Genomic DNA, 21,498 nt, shown 5'->3' with positions numbered 1-21,498 from the left:
GTGTGACTTTTTCAATATTTCTTCATAAGATAACCCTCTGATTCCAGGTATTAGTCGGGTAAATCTTTTCTGAAATGCTTCCAAACACATTTATGCCCTTCCTTAAATAAGTTCACCAATGCTGTACACAGAACTCCAGATACACTTTCACTAGTGCCCTGTATAACTGAAGTATAACCTCTCTGCTTTTGTACTCAATCACCATCACAATAAATGATAACATTCTATTAGCTCTCTGAATCATTTACAGTGCCTGCATGCTAATTTTTGTGATTTATGCATGCAAACACCCAGATCCCTCTGCATATCAGCATTCTGCAATCCCTCACTAATTAGAAAATATTCTTTTTATTTTTCTTGCAAAAATGGTTATTTTCGCCTTTTACCATTTCATATTCCATTTGCCATATCTTTGCCCAATCACTTAAAATATGTTTATGTTTGTTGCCTCATTATTCTACTTCACAATTTAGTTACATATCTATCTTTATGCCATCAGCAAATTTGGTAACTACAGCACCTGTCCCTTTAGAACATAGAACATAGAACAGTACAGCACAGAACAGGCCCTTCAGCCCACAATGTTGTGCCGACCATTGATCCTCATGTATGCACCCTCAAATTTCTGTGACCATATACATGTCCAGCAGTCTCTTAAATGACCCCAATGACCTTGCTTCCACAACTGCTGCTGGCAACGCATTCCATGCTCTCACAACTCTCTGCGTAAAGAACCTGCGTCTGACATCCCCTCTATACTTTCCACCAACCAGCTTAAAACTATGACCCCTCGTACTAGCCATTTCTGCCCTGGGAAATAGTCTCTGGCTATCAACTCTATCTATGCCTCTCATTATCTTGTATACCTCAATTAGGTCCCCTCTCCTCCTCCTTTTCTCCAATGAAAAGAGACCGAGCTCAGTCAACCTCTCTTCATAAGATAAGCCCTCCAGTCCAGGCAGCATCCTGGTAAACCTCCTCTAAACCCTCTCCAAAGCATCCACATCTTTCCTATAATAGGGCGCCCAGAACTGGACGCAGTATTCCAAGTGCGGTCTAACCAAAGTTTTATAGAGCTGCAACAAGATCTCACGACTCTTAAACTCAATCCCCCTGTTAATGAAAGCCAAAACACCATATGCTTTCTTAACAACCCTGTCCACTTGGGTGGCCATTTTAAGGGATCTATGTATCTGCACACCAAGATCCCTCTGTTCCTCCACGCTGCCAAGAATCCTATCCTTAATCCTGTACTCAGCTTTCAAATTCGACCTTCCAAAATGCATCACCTCGCATTTATCCAGGTTGAACTCCATCTGCCACCTCTCAGCCCATCTCTGCATCCTGTCAATGTCCCGCTGCAGCCTACAACAGCCCTCTACACTGTCAACGACACCTCCGACCTTTGTGTCGTCTGCAAACTTGCTGACCCATCCTTCAATTCCCTCGTCCAAGTCATTAATAAAAATTACAAACAGTAGAGGCCCAAGGACAGAGCCCTGTGGAACTCCACTCACCACTGACTTCCAGGCAGAATATTTTCCTTCTACTACCACTCGCTGTCTTCTGTTGGCCAGCCAATTCTGTATCCAAGCAGCTAAGTTCCCCTGTATCCCATTCCTCCTGACCTTCTGAATGAGCCTACCATGGGGAACCTTATCAAATGCCTTACTGAAGTCCATATACACCACATCCACAGCTTGACCCTCATCAACCTTTCTAGTCACATCCTCAAAAAACTCGATAAGGTTTGTAAGGCATGACCTACCCCTCACAAAGCCGTGTTGACTGTATTTGATCAAGCCATGCTCTTCCAGATGGTCATAAATCTTATCCCTCAGAATCCTTTCTAACACCTTGCAGACGACAGACGTGAGACTTACCGGTCTATAATTGCCGGGGATTTCCCTATTTCCTTTCTTGAAGAGAGGAATTACATTTGTATACATTGTTTATATAGATTGGAAACATTTGGCATCCTAGCACTGATTTCTGTGGTATGCCATTTGTTACATCTTGCCAATCTGAAAATGACCTGTTTATGGCTACTGTCTGTTTTCTATTAACCAGCTAATCTTCTTTCCATGGTCTTTTCTTTTCCATATTAACCTTTGCTTTGAGATTTTATCAAATGTACAATGCATCCACTGTTTCCCCCTTTTCACAACCAAATTTACCTCCTAATGAACTGTAATACATTTGTCAAACATGATTTCCTTTTCACTAAACCATGTTGACTATGGCTATTACCTTGGACTTACGTAAACTCCCTTTGTTTATTCATTCGTGAGACATAGGCATCACTGGCTGGCCAGTTTTTATTGCCCATCCTGAGTTGCCCTTGAGAGGTAGTGGTTAGCTGCCTCCTTGAACAGTTGCAGCCCAGTTAGGGAGGGAATTCCAAGATTTTGACCCACTGACAATGAAGGAATGATGATATATTTCCAAGAAAGATGGTGAGGGTAGATTGGTGGCTCAGTGATTAGCACTGCTGCCTCATTCCCCAAGGAACCAGGTTTGAATCCACCTTTTGGTGACTTTCTGTGCGGAGTTTGCACATCATCCCCATGTCTGCATGAGGTTTCCTCCGGGTGCTCTGGTTTCCTCCTACAGTCCAAAGATGTGCAGGTTAGATATATTAGTGATGCTAAACTGCCCATACTGCCCAGGGATGTGCACGTGAGGTGGATTAGCCACGGGGAATGCAAGGATGGTGTAGGTGGGCTGCTTTTCGGAGGGTTAATGTGGACCCAATAGGCCGAATGGCCTGCTTCCACACTGCAGGCATTCTATGATTCTATATGAGGACTTGGAGGGAAATTTGCAGATGGTAGTGTTCCCATACATCTGCTGTCCTTGTCCTTCTGGAGTCATTGGTTGGTATGCCGAGCTGATTGGTTTTTGTGAAAATGTTTTATCTCCCTTCTAGGCGACATATTCAGTGCTACGTAGTCTCTATTAAAGCACTGTTGTTCTATCCTGGTCCAAAATTATGTGGTCTGGTCTGTCATGGTGGGTAGTTCTGCTTCCGGTTTTGAACCATAGTTATATGTAGATGGGGTCAATTTTTGTTTATTGCACCAGTGATTGAAAACCAGGCCTCAAGGAATTCTCATTCTTATCTTTGTTTGTTGTCCTTGTTGTTCTAGGTAGAATTGTTTGTGGGTTTGGAAAGTGCTGTCTCAGCAGCCTTGATGAATTTCCACAGTGCGTCTTGTAAGTGGGGCACACTGCTGTTACTGAGTTTCAGTGGTGGAGGGAGTGAATGTTTGTGGATGCAGTGCAAATCAAGTGGTTACTTTGTCCTGGATGGTGTCAAGCTTCTTAAGTGTTGCTGGGGCTGCACCTTTCCAAGCAAGTGGGGGGAATTCCATCACCATCCTGATATGTCTCTTGTAGATGTTGGACAGGCTTTGAGGAGTCAGCACATGAGTACTTGCCACAGTATTCCTAGCTTCTGACCTACTCTTGTAGCCACCATGTGGTGAGTTCTGGTTTTTGGTCAATGGTAATCCCCAAGACGTTGATAGTGGTGGATTCAGTGATGTAATGACATTGAATGTCAAGAGATGGTGGTTAGATTTTCTCTTATTGGAGATGGTTATTGCTTGGTGTTTCTGCAGTGCAAATGTTACTTGCCACTGGTCAGCACAAACTTGGACATTGTTGCACTTGAACATGGCCTGCTTCAGTGTCTGAGGAGTGGTGAATAGTGCTGAACGTTGTGTAATCATTGGTGTATATCCCCACTTCTGATCTTATGATGGAGGGAAGGTCCTGCTATAGCTTCTTTAATAAAAGCTTGCTAAAAGGGGAGAAGTCAAAACGTTTCCTCCTGCCCTCATCTGTACCAGGGCACAGAATCAGAATTGAAAAACAATAGATTCAATATGAGAAGATGGTGCCAATTGGTAGGGCCATCTTTGGCATAGACAACACAGTGCCAATTCTGAGATAGGTAAATTAGATTCTGATTGGTCAGGGTACTGGGCCATGGTGAACGCAGCCGAGTTTGGATGGCACCACGGCCACTTTTTTGTGAAAATGATGCAATTGTGTGTGCAAATTCATTTTGCAAACACAGTGGGTTCCTGTATATTTACATATGTAGCTTCCAGCATGTGAAAGTAGAGCACACTGCAAGCGTGACTGATGACTTTTCGTTGGTTTTTGGTGTAACTTTTAGTACAATATAGATTATTTAATAAATAATTTCCAAAAGCGGAATTACATCTAATGGTGGATACACTATTCTGGTCAAGCATAATCAGTATGGTGCCAGCTGTGAATGGTCAATGACACACATTGTTTGATATGGTCCACTCATTGTCAGGATATACAGCCTGGCATCCCAGTGGCATTGAAACTCATATATAATATCACTCAACTGAGTGATGGGAAAAACAGCTTTTTGTATTGTTGATCACATTCTGTTAGTGGGAAACAAAAACACTCATGGGTTTATTGCATAATAGCAGCTTGAGACAGGCAGCTTCACATCTTCAATATTTTGAGATATTGTTTCCTTCCAGGGTGATGGGAAGTAGACTGTGGAAAGATTGAATGTGTAGGACCTTTCAATAGTTTTCAGAATGTACAGCGATGGATGATTCGCTCGTTTGCTACTATGCAGCATTGTTTTTACAGCCAATCGCAGCATGAGGTTTACTTGGTGAGCAGATGACAAGAGCTGTATTCATGAGGATCAATTTTCTCCCGCTATGAGGATTAGAATCACAGAATCTCTACAGTGCAGAAACAGGCTCATCAAGTCCATACAGACCCTCCGAAGACTATTCCACCCAGACCCTACCTCCTATCCTATCCCTATAACCCTGCATTTCCATGGTTAATCTACAGAACTTGCACATCGCTAAATACAATGGGAAATTTAGCATGGACTATCCACATAACCTGCAAATTTATGGACTTTGGGAGGAAACTGGAGCACCTGAAGGAAACACACGCAAACACAGGGAGAATGTGCAAACTCCATTCAGGCAACTGACTGAGGCTAGAATCAAACCTGGGTCATTGGTGCTGTGAAGAAGCAGTGCTCACCAGTGAGCCACCGTGCCGCCCTAAATTCTAACTAATGTGTCAATTTAGCTTACTCTTCAGATTAGTTTGTATTTTTGCAGTGAATCATTTTGTTCATCAGAAATTGGTGAGTGGGGAGTAGGGAATTTTTCACTTATGGCACCCAGTTCAGCAGCATATATTCTGAAGTCAGATACAAAGTAATTTTCTTTGTTGTATCAATGAACCATAACATTATTCTCAAGAAAGCAATCGTCACTATATTAATATGAGATTGTTTGTTGCTTTTGAGTAGCATTGCCAATTAACTGCCATTTGTTTTTGGCTCGCTTAATGCTGTGGGGCCCTATTAGGAACAGTGAGATATTGACAAATTCATTTAAGGCAGCACAGAAAATAACAAAAACTTCACCTCAATAATATGGGCTGGTCTCAAACAGTGATCACCAAAAATGAGTGTATATTGAACCCATCCACTCCTTTCATCGTCTTATTTAATTCATTTCACTTGAGCCTGTGCAAATTGCTGCTTGGCCAGATGTCTCTTCTTATCAATAGACATGGAGTATTCCTCAATTTTTCCATGCAAAACAACAATTTACCCATACTATAACATGCGAATATTAAAATAGACTTCATTATCAAAAATTAAAATTAAAATAAAGCTGAATTCATAGCCATCTTAACAAGGCTTTATGACCAGGTCCTCCATCATTCCTCGTAAAACAATAATATAGTCAATTTATAACATAACATGGCAAAGGTGTGATTTTAGATCTCAATCTATCCAACTTCAATAATACATTTCTTTTCCTTATTCCAAGCATGCAACAGTGCTCCCTTGATACTAAAATTCAAAAACCATCAGAAACAGATCGTGAGGAAGGATCACTGGATCCAAAACATTAACTCTGTTTTTTCCTTCGCAGATGCTGCCTGCTGAGCTTTTCCAGCAACTTTGTTTTTGTTTCTGATTTACAGCATCTGCAGCTCTTTTGTTTTTATGAACTTGTTCAATTGGGTCATTTTCCTTACTGACTCTCAGATGTGTTAAATTTTGTGTCTTGAATGAGCCAATATTTGCATATGTTTTATTAATGGGGTTTTCTTGATGAGCATACAGGTGTGTTATAAAATTTAAAAAATGATGTTAAAAATGAGGAGAATTATTTCTTGTGTTTCTCAGAAGCGAAACATCTAGACATTCAGCAACCAACAGCACATTTAATTTGCATTAACACCAACAGTTCGTAAAAATATTTTAAAAAAGGAAACGGTCTGATCTTAAAACATACCCATACGCATGGAGAAAAGTATGGCTTTACAAAAAAGAAAAAAATACTGCCATGTGAATAAAATCAGCTTTGCATTTCTCCTTCAAGTCTTTGATTAAGGTTTATCAGAAGTCAAGACATATTAGTAAGTACAAGAGATATTCATTGGAAATGAAGATTTTGTTCAATTTATAAATCAAGGAAAACAGCAGATGCTCACTTCTTTAATACAATGGTCAGAACCTATTTAAAGCTCAGAAATTAAAAAAAATAATGAACTTGGTAATAAAATGAATGCCTCTAACAAGGCTGCTGTAGAAATAAAGACAAATAAAGTTAGACAAATAAATATTTCAAAGTATTTTTCTATCATTATTATTCTCGACATTCTAAATGTAGATTTATTTTGCTTCTGAAGGCACACAAAATAAAATCTTTTTTATATCAGCATATGTAAGGCATTTTTATGAAAGTGTTTAGATGCTTTACTTTCTTTTTCAAAAGGTACAACATTATTAGCCTAACCTTAGTCCAGAAGGTTTCATTGCTTTTAGAACATCCATCCTTCAAGAATAAACAGAATGATTTCAGTACATCAGTGGAAATCTATGGGTACTTAGGCCTCCAAAGAAAACAGCCAGCGGTGAAGTCAAAAGAAAGAAATTTGTGAAAATATTTCTGACCTGTAAGACATTCTTTATTTGAAAAAATAACTTTATAGATGTATGTTTTTACGTATTCCAAGATCAAGAGAAATTGTCACTATTTGCAGGCTGAACTGTCTGAAAGATCTAGCTGATTTATACTACCCAAACAGCAGACACGACATGTCTGGGAGAGTCTTAAGGGACCGACAATGATGTCATATTAAGGAAATAGCTGGATGAACTTGGCACTTCACAAAGCTGGCTCTTCTTCCATTGGTTCATCAGGAGTTCTAGAAAAATAAATACGCAATCAGAACAGTATACATGGACATTTACAACCTCTACGTGGGGTCACAGTTGAATCTGAATTATACATGATGTTTATTTGTCTTATCCAGTCACTTATAAATAAAGTATCTTTTTCTGAAGCAACTTTAAAGGGGAAAAGCTAACAGTCAAGAACTGTCTCCAAATATACTGCAATGACGGTAACCTCAGAAGCTGAAAATTAAAGTGCACCTGAAGAAATATTTCTCAATTCTGAACAATCCAAAAGTTTAAAAGCATTAATGTACTGGTAATGGTTATAACATAAAGGACTGTCAAGTGATTAAATGACGCAGGGTTTTCAAAACATCTTGGAGCCACAATTAATTTGAATCTCATTATTACCTTTATATCATGTGAAAGTATGTTTTAATAAACTGAAATTAAAATTGAAACTGACATTCAATTGCAATAAATATCAGGTGCAGTTTTAGGCCTTCTTGGCTGAGATCAAATTTGGCACTTATGATCTGAGTTGCAAGTTTCTTTTTATTCACTCATAGTATGTCTATTACTCATCACTGGGTGTCCTTAAACTGCCTTCGTGACCTGCTGCAGTCTTTCTGATGCAGGTAGGCACAAACAATGTTTTCAGGGAGGGAATTCCAGGATCTTGCCCCAATAATATTGAAGGAATGGTGATATATTTCTAAGATAGGCTAAAGCGTGGCCAGGGGGGGTAATTTGCAGGTGGTTGTTTTAACATGCATCTGCTGCCCTTACGCTTCACATGGAAGTGTTTGTGGGTTTGGAAGCTACTGTCTAAGTAGCCTTGATGAATTTCTGCAATGTGTCTTGTAGATGGAGCTCACTGCTGTAATTGAGAGGCAGCGGTAGATAGAGCGAATGTTTGTTGATGTGGTGCAAATCAAATGGGCTGTTTTGTCCAGAGTGGTGCTTAGTTTCTTGAGTGTTGTTGGAACTACATAAACTGAGCATTTTTGAACAAGGTTATAATGAAATCTGGAGTTGCGTGGGCCTGGTGGAGCCAAAACTGAGCATCAGTGAAGTGGTTATAGAGAAAGAAGTGCTGGTTGATAGCACCGTTCATGATCCCTTTGATGTCTTTGCTAATTATCAAGAGTGGAATGATGAGCAATTTTCTGCATTGTCAAATAGATGCTAGTGTTGTCACTGCACTGGGACAGTTTGACAAAGGATGCAGCTAGTTCTGGAATCCAAATCTTCAGTACTATTGCTGGAATGTTGTCAGAACCCGTAGCTTTGGCAGCATCCAGTGCCTCCATCTGTTTCTTGACATCTAAAGGACTGAATTGCTTTGACTGGTGACTGGCATCTGTGAGGCTTAGGACTGCTGAAGAAAGTTGTGTTTTTTTTGTCTGGTTGTTGAGATCACAATGGTGGATTTGGCCTAATGTCCTAATGACATGCAAACGTCACTTTGAATTGCGGATCTTCAGGCTTGCTGAAAAGACCCACAAACCACATCCGATTTCATGGCCAGGGATGTATAACACCCCGGGATGCAGTGAGAAAATCAGCAGGAGGCAGTTCAGTGGCTGAACCTTTTTTTTTAACACAGGGGATCCTATTCGAATACAGTGGTTTTCAAACTGTGGATATCTTTTACCTGCAGGTTGCCCTAAAAATAGCTAATTTGAAGATACCAGAGAAAGCCTAATATCTCTGGAAACATTCAAGATGAAAAAAAGTGAGGTGTAACTGTTGATCCTCACTGTCGAGTCACTATTTAGTTGCCAGTACAATGAAACTGTATTGTAATATTCCTGTCGTGAATATTCTCATGTTTCTACCCAAATACATTGAGGTGGCTGCAAACAGGACTGAAGCCAATGTGTGATTTGAGGTGTGTGATTTATAGATACATTCATATCATTTATTTTAGGGTGTGAATTTTGAACGAGTGGTATGTATTTTGGTCTGTGTGTGTGAAATGGCTTCATAGTTAACTTACCACTCCTTCTGGAGCCATTACTTTCAACCAATACATGCCAGACAGCAGGTGACTGTGGGTTACTTGCAGTAATCACGTGAATTTGCTTGTATTGCGAGAGTTTTATGATTGTACAGATTAATATTAAAAGGCATTAGTTTGATTTTGTATCAGAACAAGCAAAGATTGATTTTTCCAACCCATGGATTGGAAAGCTTTTGGGGGCACTTCAAAGAGGCCCTGTCAGATGTCAGATGTAAAAACAATTTCTCTTAGATAAAACAGTGAGTTGCAAACATTTAGGAAATTGATTGGTGTAAGGTTTTTAGTCTGAAAATTCCAGACCAGTGGTACTTGGGAACAACCCTGAATTATTTGAATCCAAAAAGCTTAAGTTCTGTTGTGTGAATCAAAGAAGAGGGTCTCAAGTTTTTATGACCAAGAATTGAAAGAATTACCCACAAGATCTGACAAAGAAGGGAATTCTGGTATTTGAGTGCTATCAAATAATGGTAATGGGAATTTGTTCTGTTGTGTACATCCAAATCTTTTACATTATGTTACATATAAATAGCTTGGTTTGTTCTTTTTTTTATCTTCACTTCTTATTGTGTAATAAACTTCTGTTTTAGTGTTAAAAACAAATCGGCAGCATTGCGTGTTTATGTTTCAGTTGATGATCACCATATTAAATTGAAAGAAAATATGATCTATCAAGCCAAATTTCAGTCATGGGTCTGACTTATCCATTAATAGCATCATTAGGAATACAACAAGTACCTTATTCTTGATTTTGACCAGCAAGGTCATGGTGACCTTGAATGAAGATACCGTAGGAACCAACCTTTATGGTCTTTTCAAATTTGATATTAGGGTGGCCAGGCTGTTTCGTCCATCTGGTCCTGCTCGGAGTTTATTGGATCAGACCACCTGTGGTGTTGGGGATATAGTCCAGAAAGCAACTAAGCACTGGGTGGAGCAGATAGACATCTTGAAACCAACACTGGGCACACAGAAGTGACGTGCTCCTGGCTTTGCTGTACATGTACAAGTCTGCTCCACACCCCATGAAAATGTAGTGAGGAGCTGGTAGGCCTTGTGAAATGGCAATGGAACGTATTGGGAGGGAAGCAGCTAATTAAACTAATTAAGTGGCCAATTAAGGACGACCATGCCTCCTGATAGCTCTTGACCACAGCAGAAGTGATGGCTTATGAGCATATAAACAAGGAGCAAGAGTAGACCTTTTGGCTCATCAAAGCTGCTCTGCCATGCAATAAGATCATAGCTAATCTGAATTTGGCCTCAAATCTACTTTTCCAAATACGCTTTGATTCCCTTTTCAATAAAGAATCTATGTAATGAGACTGTCTCCACTCTGCTGTGTGAAGAGAAGAATTCCACAGACTAACAATCCTATGACAGAGAAAGCGTATTCTCATTATCTCTGTCTTAAATGGATTGTTGCTAACCCTAGTTAAGCATTGGTGACATTCTGGTGGATCTGGAGTCACACCTAGTGCAGACCAGTAAAGATGATAAACATTCTTCCCCTCCAGACAATATTAATCAAGATCAGTTTTTATGGCAATGAATGATAATTTCATAAAAACCAAAAGAACTGCAGATGCTGTAAATCAGGAACAAGATCAAAGTTGCTGGAAAAACTCAGCAGGTCTGGCAGCATCTGTGAAGGAGAAAACAGAGTTAACGTTTCAGATCCGGTAACCCTGTTCTGAGGAAGAGTCACCGGACCCAAAACGTTAACTCTGTTTTCTCTTTCAATGATAATTTCATAGTTATTAATACTGAGGCTGGCTTTAAATTTCGGATGATTTTCTTAAATTAAATTAAATTATTTCATTCATTGGATTGAAATCTCTAACCATAGAGCTAAGATTTGAACTCTTGTCCCCAATGTCTGAATGCTAAACTACCAATTTAGTGACATTCCTACTGTGCCACAGTCTTCCTTAAACAGTGCGACTAACCACATCAACATGGAATGCTCTATTTTATAGGACTGAGCCATTCCTCCCATTTCTTATGGAGAAGTCTGCACGAACCACAATTCCATCAGGCTGAGATCTACATGGAATGCTCTATTTTGTAGGACTGAGCCATTCCTCCCATTTCTTATGGAGAAGTCTGCACGAACCACAATTCCATCAGGCTGAGATCTACGTGGAATACCCTTGAAGCCCTACAGATGAAAGAGATTTCCCCTGACCGGACTGTCATCGCCATTTCGCAGAATGGCTTATAACTAGGACTTTAGAAGATTTAATGAATTAGGATTCACCGAGGTAGGTGCTTGCTGGTATAATTTGGTTTTGAAATATTCAGGCTGAATGGAAGCTTAGTTCTCTTGAAATAAGGAGAAGCGACTCTATTGGAAAGCTGGGATTAATTTTGGACTTTAATCATTACTTCTAAACATCTGCCAGAAGTGCAGTATGATGTTAGATGATGTATCTCAACTGTGTTAATTAGATAATATGAGTGTACTTTCTCTTGAGTTTGGTCTATTAGTTGCCTGTCAAGATACTTATTGGTTTTAGTTTGCTTGGTACGGTAAATGCTTAAAATGTGAAAATGTCTCTTTTGCATATTTCTATTAGCTGGTGGAAATTTCAACAAATTTAAAATCTTATGGCCTCTCTGGGATTGTAATAATTTTTATTTCCCCCTTTTTAAAAAAATTCTTAGCTTGCTAAAAATAATGCTAGATTTTTAAAGTATTCTGGTAAAATATGACCATTCTTAATTGAAAATAAAATCTTTGCAATCGAATTAAGAATAGGCCATTCAGCCCCTCAAGCATTCTCTGCCATTCGAAAAGATCATGGCTGAGCTGATTACAAACTCATACCTACATTCCTGCCTATATCCTAGTAACAAAAAATCTATCTACCTTTGCCTTACAAATATTAACGGACACTCCTTCCATCTTATTTTCATGAAAGGAATTCCGGAATCACAATCTTCTGTGAGAAAATAAACTTAACCCAGGTTTGTTTTAAATAGGTGCCCCCTGGTTCTATCGTGTCAAGATCCCTCAGTATCTTATATTTTAATTTACATATATAAACACAACTTACAATTTTGTATAATTGCACAGCGGTTGTCACAGCTGCCTTCTGCTTGCTCGGTTTGTACAATATTTTTGACGCATGGTATTGGGCCACACAAACTAGAGTAGTGTCAGGTTTCACCCTTGTTCTGGCAGCATCTGTGGACAGAAATCAGAGTTAACATTTCGGGTCGGGAGACCCTTCCTCAGAACTCTAAATGGAAGGGTCACTGGACCCGAACTGTTAACTTTGATTTCTTTTCACAGGAGCTGCCAGACCTGCTGAGCTTTTCTGGCGATTTCTGTTTTTGCTTCTGACTTACAGCATCTGCAGTTCTTTCGGTTTTCATTCTTGGTCTACTTTGCGTTACATTAGGCCCTGTTAGGCTGATGATAACAGGTCATGTGATACAATGGGGAGTACCCCTCATGGCCAGAAGATCCGGGTTGAAGTCCCATTCCAGATTTTGACGGCCCAAGAACGTGTGTTCATAAAATGGGTAAACAGGGAAGAATCAACTTGTAAATTTTCCAAGCATTTGCCGGTGATAGGCGGTGAGAGTGTGATTCCTGGTTAGTCACATAATAGCGAGAAATTAATGCATTGATCATCACTATTCATAGCTCTGGACTCCAACATGCATGTAAAAGATGATGCTACCACAGCAACCTGGACTCCTTCAGGTGGCAATTGTCTCAGCTAAATGTCTAGTGTAGATAGGATTGGTACCAACTCACAGAGTTCAATCCCTGGTCCAGCGGAGCAGACTTTGGAGACGGCTCTTTTTTACTTAATTGTTCATGTTATACAGATACCATTGGTCAAACTGGCATTTATTGTTTATTCCTGATGGCCCTTGAGATTGCAATGTTAAGCAAGCTTCTTGTAGCAGTGCAATTCAAAGCCATAAGTAGACCCACATATTTATTTGGACGGATGTTCTGGAATTTTGACCTAGTAACATTTCAGGAATGACAATATAGTTCCAAATCAGGAATAATGTGTGACTTTTAAGGAAAGTGGCAGGTGGTGGTATATGAATGCATCTGCTGCCCTGCCTTTCCTGGGTGGTAGAGGTGATATTGGACTGTGCTGTTGAAGGAACCTTGGTGAGTTACTGCAGTGCATCTTGTAGATGTTAAATATAACTACCACAATGCAATGGCAGTAGAAGGAGTCCAGTTCAGTTTCTGATCTTTTAGTAACAAATCTCTCCAAACTGTCAAACTGCCACAAAATCTTGAACCTTCAAACTCCTAATGTCTTCTTTGAGCATTTATCTCTCACTACATTATTGTGGCACTGATCCCTTCTTGTGCTTTGACATTCTATTTCAGCTGAAACCACACACCAGTTCCAATCTGTTGCTCTCATTGTCACTCTCTTAAGTCTGATGGTTCTAAACTTAAGCACAACTAGACAAGACTAGTCATTCACTATCAGATTTGAATTAACAATGTCAAGCCATGCCATGCCTTGATCTTCTTTAGCCTCCTAGTAGTTTAGGTTTAACTTTGAATGCAAGGTCAATGCAAGACTCCTTTACTCGTAACGAATCATTTCTGCAACTTCCTTTTCCACCACTCCTCTCCACCATATTATTTTCCTCAACTCCAACAGTTAACACCTACAGCTCACGCCTTTGTTTAAAAACCGAGAGGACTATGGATGCTGTAAATCAGGAACAAAAACAAAAGTTGCTGGAAAAACTCAGCAGGTATAGCAGCATCTGTGAAGAAAAATCAGAGTTAACGTTTCAAATCCAGTGACCTAGTTCTGAGGAAGGAGTCACCAGACCTGAAATGTTAACTCTCATTTTTCTTCACAGATGCTGCCAGACCTGCTGAGCCTTTCCAGTAACTTCTGTTTTTGTTTATAGATTTCCTTGGTTCCATGACTAAGATCAGCCATGTATCTGCCTGTCACTACTTTTCCTTTTTGCCTGACTTTCTCCAATCTCTCCCAGCTATTTTAGCTCCAATTTTCTCTCATATATCATGCTTTCTCATTTCTTTTACAGTCTTCAAATTATCTCTTTAATGTCATCTACCTTCAGCTTTTCTTTCATGCCTATCAATGATATTTAACTTCCCCACCGAAAATGACAAAGAAGTGAATTTTTTTACGGTTTCATATGTTTAAATGTTTGCCTTTCTTTTAAAACTTCCGTGATCACCACTCCTCAACTTCATCACTAAATATGTTTCTTTAATCCAATTTTCCCATTTATTGATATTTTTAACATGCTCAGACATGTTGTGACACACCTCTGGAGCAGGTGGGACATGAACCTGGGTCTCCTGGCCCAGAGGTAGGGACACTGCCACTGAACTACCACAGCCCTCCCTTTCTCATTGAAATGCTACGACTTGGTGACATCCTCAGGCAAGGGTTCAGATTCCTTTTGTGTGTTACATTTCTCTTGATCCCAGAGCTAACTCAAACATGTTAGACTGCATTGCTGGCGTTGAATCATGGATGAGTTAAATGTTGCTCCAACTGGATACAGAAAAGATGAGAGCTTTTGTTTTCGCTACTGTGCAACAAGGTCTATTCCCTTCCTGGTTACTGATGCAGGCTGTAGAAGGCAATTTCATGGAATGCTCATCCTCTGTCACATGATGAGTCATGGACTCTTCATGTGGCCTAGGTGATCACATGTGCAGGAACTGTCTCCAGCTGCAAAACTTGAGCTCTGGGTTTCTGAACTTGAAGGACAGCTGAAGTCAGTAGGGTGCATCTACAAAGCTGAGAAATATATAGATAACTGATTTAACACAGTAGTCACACCACAGAAAACGATCAGGCCAGCAAAGAGGGAATGGGTGATAGCTAAACAGCACAGAAAGGCCAGGAATGAGATACTGTCAGTCTCTTGAGTTTTTCTCACTTACTAAACAGTTTTCCATTTGGTATACTAGTGAGGGCAATGGTTCAGTTGCCAAACAAGTATGATGAGAAAGAAGGGTGGAAGGGAAATAAATAGCAGGAGGATGCTTAGTATTTAGAGGAACAGACAGGCGTTTCTGTGGCCATGGGCATGACCCCAGGATGATGTAGTCCTGGCACCAGGTTCAACGATGTCACAGAGTAGCTCAAGACACTTTTGAGCAAGGGTGATGGGCCAGATATTATGGTCCAAATGAGCGCTAATAAAACAAATCAAAAAAGGGATGAAATCCTGAAAGTTGAATTTTCGGAATTAGGCAATTGACTGAAAAGCATGACTTCTAAGGCAGTAATAATAGGGTTGTTCTCAGTACTACATATTAGTCAATTTGTAAGTAGGAAAATTGAACAAATGACAAAGTATCTATAAAAATGACGCAGTACAGGGAGCTTCAGATCTCTGGGGCTTTGAGACCTGGACCAGGGGGGAGCCTGCACAATGAGGTCACCTATCCCCTCCTCCCACCTCAAGCCGCACCTCCATTTCCTACCTACTAACCTCATCCCGCCCCCTTGACCTGTCTGTCCTCCCTGGACTAAGCTATTCCCTCCCTACCTCCCCACCCATACTGTCCTCTCCACCTATCTTCTCCTCTATCCATCTTCAGTCCACCTCTCCCTCTCTCCTTCTTTATTTCAGAATCCTCTCCCCATCCCTCTTTTCTGATGAAGGGTCTAGGCCCGAAACATCAGCTTTTGTGCTCCTAAGATGCTGCTTGGCCTGCTGTGTTCATCCAGCCCCACACTTTGTTACAATGAGGTCAGGTTACATCTTTAGCAGGACTGGGCATATTTTCCTTGTGGGGAGATTTACTAGGGCTTTTGCAAGAGTTAAACTAGCTTGTCAGGAGGATGGGGACCAAAAGAGAATTCAGATAAAATAAAAAAAAACAAAGCTGGTAACAGGAGTAGAAAAGATATAAATTAAACTGAGTGTAACAGAAGCAAATTTCAGAATCATTCAGGATTGAATTACAGAACTGTATTAAAATATCGAATTAATTCTCGAGCTGAATGCACACAATATTCACAACAAGATATGTGAATTGATTGTGCCATTAGAAGCTAAAGAATGTGATTTAATTTACAATACAGTGCTACGGTTGCAGGGTGACCAATACTGGGAAGTGATAATTAAAGCATGTTCGATTATTAGGAGGGATAGACGAAAACCAAAAAGGAAGGGGTACTGCTGACAATAAGTGGTAGCAGCATTGTTGCAATGACTCGAGCTGATTTTGTTACTGCACAAGTCAGATCCCAGACTAAAATCTGGCTTGTTCATGATATTTTGTTTTTGTTTTGGTTTGAATGAGGCAGTCTCTCACTGAAACAAGAACAATGCTACAGATTCAGTTTTAACAATAAAGCAATATTACACACAGAAAATGATGAAAACATAAAATAAACCAAAATATTTACAAAAATTTTAAGATGTGGAAATACCTGGTAAAATAAAATCCCATTAATACCAATGCAATGTTTTACAATACTTACACCAGAAACAGTTCCTTTCTTTTTCATATCCATAAAGCTTAATTTAAATCTGGCTTCAATTTAACATCCCAAGAACCTAATGGCCTATTCCTGGAGACTTTGCACCACTTTTCCAGCTTTAAATAACTACTTCAGGTTGTAAACAAACAAATCTGCTCTGGAACTTTCAACTTTAAACTGCTTCCATTGAGATGACTTATGTTCTAATAGTTCTAAACCATCTCTATTTGTCAAAAGCAACTGTGTTATACATTTAGCTTCAGCTAAGATGTCTGCAAAACTGCCCAATTGAAACTAAAGAAAGTTTCCTTCCAAGCTATGGGTGTTTCTCCTAAACATCACTCCTCCAGAAAAAAAACTATTCTATAATTATCTATCTGGAAACCATAATTTTACTTACTTATTGTCATGTATATTTATTACAAACACAGTGGAAAGTATTGTTAAGTGTCGCCACTCCAGTGCCATGTTAAAAAATAAAAAATAAACCAAAGCACAGAATACAAAACCAGAAAAATAAAACAATAAACTTAATATTATAGTCTTATTTCAATAAAGTTAGGTGCACCTCTAATTACCTGACATGAACCACTCCCTACTTTCTCGTTACTGGTTGGAGGCTTATAAACCACTTATACCAATGTTTGCTGCATCTTATTGCTTACTAAATTCACCCAAAAAGATTTTACATTCCATTCTTCCAACTGGAGAGTTTAATCTCATTCATAACCTCTTATTGTGATGTCAGGTGTATGATTCATATATACTTCAGTGTCAATTATTTTGGTTTTTGATTTTTGAACTAGTGGCTTATAGGTTTTCAGTGTGTCGGGGGTCATTTTATGTTAATCTTGTAAGTTTTCCGTAGCCAGGTTGATTTCTTTTAAAATACAGCAATAGAGAGAGACTTTCTGAAGATGAATGGTGTTTTGTTTATATTGAGAGCATTTACCAGCACTTAGAATTCAGCAAAGGTGGGGCAATAAATTAATCATGAAACCGAGAAGAGAATATGAACGTAAAACAGCAAAACAAGTGAGAATAGATTGTAAAAAGCTCTAGAGGAAGGCAAAGAAGGAAAACATTAACAAAGGCAAATGTAGGTCTATTACAGGAAAAGGCAGGAAAATTTATGATGGAAAATAGAGAAATAGCAGAGGCACTATGTACTTTGGATGGAACTTTATAGGAGCCTGTATGGAGTGGGCTATGGTGGGAAATCTGGAAGAATTGGGTAACAAGTCGCCGGAAGGTAACTCATTGCCTTTTCAAACAGAATTTCAGATGAGGTTTGCACTATGGAACAACAAGAATGCCTATTATGGAGGATTATTGCTTGTTAACAGCCCCATTAACAACAAATCTTCCCTCATTAATAATAGATCATAAAATGTGAGGCTGGATGAACACAGCAGGCCAAGCAGCATCTCAGGAGCACAAAAGCTGACGTTTCGGGCCTAGACCCTTCATCAGAGAGGGGGATGGGGTGAGGGTTCTGGAATAAATAGGGAGAGAGGGGGAGGCGGATAGAAGATGGAGAGAAAAGAAGATAGGTGGAGAGGAGAGTATAGGTGGGGATGTAGGGAGTGGATAGGTCAGTCCAGGGAAGACGGGCAGGTCAAGAAGGTGGGATGAGGTTAGTAGGTAGGAGATGGAGGTGCAGCTTGGGGTGGGGCGAAGGGATCAGTGAGAGGAAGAACAGGTTAGGGAGGCAGAGACAGGCTGGACTGGTTTTGGGATGCAGTGGGTGGAGGGAAAGAGCTGGGCTGGTTGTGTGGTGCAGTGGGAGGAGTGGACGAATTGGGCTGGTTTTGGGATGCGATGGGGGAAGGGGAGATTTTGAAGCTGGTGAAGTCCACATTGATACCATTGGGCTGCAGGGTTCCCAAGCGGAATATGAGTTGCTGTTCCTGCAACCTTTGGGTGGCATCATTGTGGCACTGCAGGAGGCCCATGATGGACATGTCATCTAAAGAATGGGAGGGGGAGTGGAAATGGTTTGTGACTGGGACATCCCTCACCTTCCTGGACCACTCAGTCTCCATCTCAGGCAACCAGCTTGTAACTGATTTCCATTTCAAGCCTACCGACTCCCACAGCTACCTAGAATACACCTCCTCCCACCCACCCTCCTGCAAAAATTCCATCCCCATTCCCAATTCCTCCGCCTCCGCCGCATCTGCTCCCACGATGAGGCATTCCACTCCCGCACATCCCAGATGTCCAAGTTCTTCAAGGACTGCAACTTTCCCCCCACAGTGGTCGAGAACGCCCTTGACCACGTCTCCCACATTTCCCGCAACACATCTCTCACACCCCGCCCCCGCCACAACCGCCCAAAGAGGATCCCCCTCGTTCTCACACACCACCCCACCAACCTTCGGATACAACGCATCATCCTCCGACATTTCCGCCATCTACAATCCGACCCCACCACCCAAGACATTTTTCCATCCCCACCCTTGACTGCTTTCCGGAGAGACCACTCTCTCCGTGACTCCTTTGTTCGCTCCACACTGCCCTCCAACCCCACCACACCCGGCACCTTCCCCTGCAACTGCAGGAAATGCTACACTTGCCACCATACCTCCTCCCTCACCCCTATCCCAGGCCCCAAGATGACTTTCCATATTAAGCAGAGGTTCACCTGCACATCTGCCAATGTGGTATACTGTATCCATTGTGCCCAGTGTGGCTTCCTCTACATTGAGGAAACCAAGCGGAGGCTTGGGGACCGCTTTGCAGAACACCTCCGCTCGGTTCGCAATAAACAACTGCACCTCCCAGACGCGAATGATTTCCACTCCCCCTCCCATTCTTTAGGTGACATGTCCATCATGGGCCTCCTGCAGTGCCACAATGATGCCACCCGAAGGTTGCAGAAACAGCAACTCATATTTCGCTTGGGAACCCTGCAGCCCAATGGTATCACTGTGGACTTCACCAGCTTCAAAATCTCCCCTTCCCCCACTGCATCCCAAAACCAGCCCAGTTCATCCCCTCCCCCCACGGCACCACACAACCAGCCCAGCTCTTCCCCTCCACACACTGCATCCCAAAAGCAGTCCAGCCTGTCTCTGCCTCCCTAACCTGTTCTTCCTCTCACCCATCCCTTCCTCCCACCCCAAGCTGCACCTCCATCTCCTACCTACTAACCTCATCCCACCCCCTTGACCTGTCCGTCTTCCCTGGACTGACCTATCCCCTCCCTACCTCCCCACCTATACTCTCCTCTCCACCTATCTTCTTTTCTCTCCACCTTCGGTCCGCCTTCCCCTCTCTCCTTATTTATTCCAGAACCCTCAGCCCAACCCCCTCTCTGATGAAGGGTCTAGGCCCAAAACGTCAGATTTTGTGCTCCTGAGATGCTGCCGGGCTGCTGTGTTCATCCAGCCTCACATTTTATTATCTTGGATTCTCCAGCATCTGCAGTTCCCATTATCACTGCCCTCATTAATATGCAGTTTCTACGCTTTTTTTCCTATTCATTTGTGGGATGTGGGCATTGCTGGCTGGCCAGCATTTCTTGCCCATCCCTAGTTGTCCTTGAGAAGGTGGTGGTGAGCTGCCTTCTTGAACAGTTGCAGTCTTCCTGCTGTGGGCAGACCCATAGTGCCCTTAGGGAGGGAATTCCAGGGTTTTGACCCAGAAACAGTGATGGACCGGCAATATATTTTCAAGTCAGGATGGTGAGTGACTTGGAGGGGAACTTGGAGGTCATGGTGTTCCCAAGTGTCTACTGACCTTGTGATTCTAGATGGAAGTGGTCATGGGTTTGGAAGGTGCTGTCCGAGGATTTTTGGTGAATTTCTGCAGTGCATCTTGTAGATAGTACACACTATTGCTACTGAGTGTCGGTTGTTGTGGGAGTGAATGCTTGTGTATGTGGTGCCAACCAGGTGGGCTGCTTTGTCCTGGATGGTGTCAAGCTTCTTGAGTGTTGTTGGGGCTACACTCATCCAGGCAAGTGGGGAGTATTCCATCACACTCCTGACTTGTGCCTTGTAGATGATGCATAAGCTTTGAGAAGTCAGGAGATGAGTTACTTGCTGAGGTACTCCCAGCTTCTGGCCTGCTCTTGTAGCCACTGTGTTAATGTGGTGAGTCCAGTTGAGTTTCTGGATCAATGACAACAACCAGTGATGGTAACTCCATTGAATGCCAAGGGACAGTGGTTTGATTGTCTCTTGTTGGTGATGGTCATAACCTGGCATTTGTGTGGTGCAAATGTCACTTGCCACTTTTCAGCCCAAGTCTGGATATTGTCCAGATCTTATTGCGTTTGAACTTGTGCTGCTTCAGTACCTGAGGAGTCACGAATGGTGCTGAACATTGTACAATCATCGGCAAAGATCTCCCCTTCAGACCTTATGTTGGAGGGAAGGCCATTAATAAAGCAGCTGAAGATGGTTGGGCCTAGGACACTACCCTGAGGAACTCCAGCAGAGATGTCAAGAGCTGAGATGATTGACCTCCAGCAACTACAACCATCTTCCTAAGTGTCACATATGTCTCCAACGACTGGGCGTTTGCCCCCGATACCTATTGATTCCAGTTTTGCTAGGGCTCCTTGGTGTCAAGCTCTGTTGAATGCAGCCTTGATGTGAAGGCCTGTCACTCTCACCTCGCCTTTGTAATTTAGCTCTTTTGTCCATGTTTGAACCAAGGCTGTAATGAGGTCAGGAGTTGAGTGGCCCTGGCGGAACCCAAACTGGGCATCACTGAGCAGGTTATTGCTGAGCAGGTGCTGCTTGGTAGCACTGTTGACGACACCA

The 21,498-nt window shown here is 41.5% G+C and overlaps 1 protein-coding gene across 1 annotated transcript in view; it reads right to left on the bottom strand.

Moving 5' to 3' along the window:
* Window positions 1-6,795: 6,795 nt before the first annotated feature.
* LOC125447373 (histone deacetylase 9-like) overlaps window positions 6,796-21,498 on the bottom strand; it is a 737,956-nt gene continuing 723,253 nt past the window's right edge. Inside the window, exon 29 of the mRNA XM_059654559.1 lies at window positions 6,796-7,251. Coding sequence (XP_059510542.1) covers window positions 7,212-7,251 — 40 coding nt within the window. The 3' untranslated portion in view covers window positions 6,796-7,211. The remainder of the gene's footprint in view (window positions 7,252-21,498) is intronic.

The sequence above is a fragment of the Stegostoma tigrinum genome, chromosome 2, assembly GCF_030684315.1.
Source record: "Stegostoma tigrinum isolate sSteTig4 chromosome 2, sSteTig4.hap1, whole genome shotgun sequence".
Taxonomy (NCBI): domain Eukaryota; kingdom Metazoa; phylum Chordata; class Chondrichthyes; order Orectolobiformes; family Stegostomatidae; genus Stegostoma; species Stegostoma tigrinum.
This window is presented reverse-complemented; position numbering and strand designations above follow the sequence as displayed.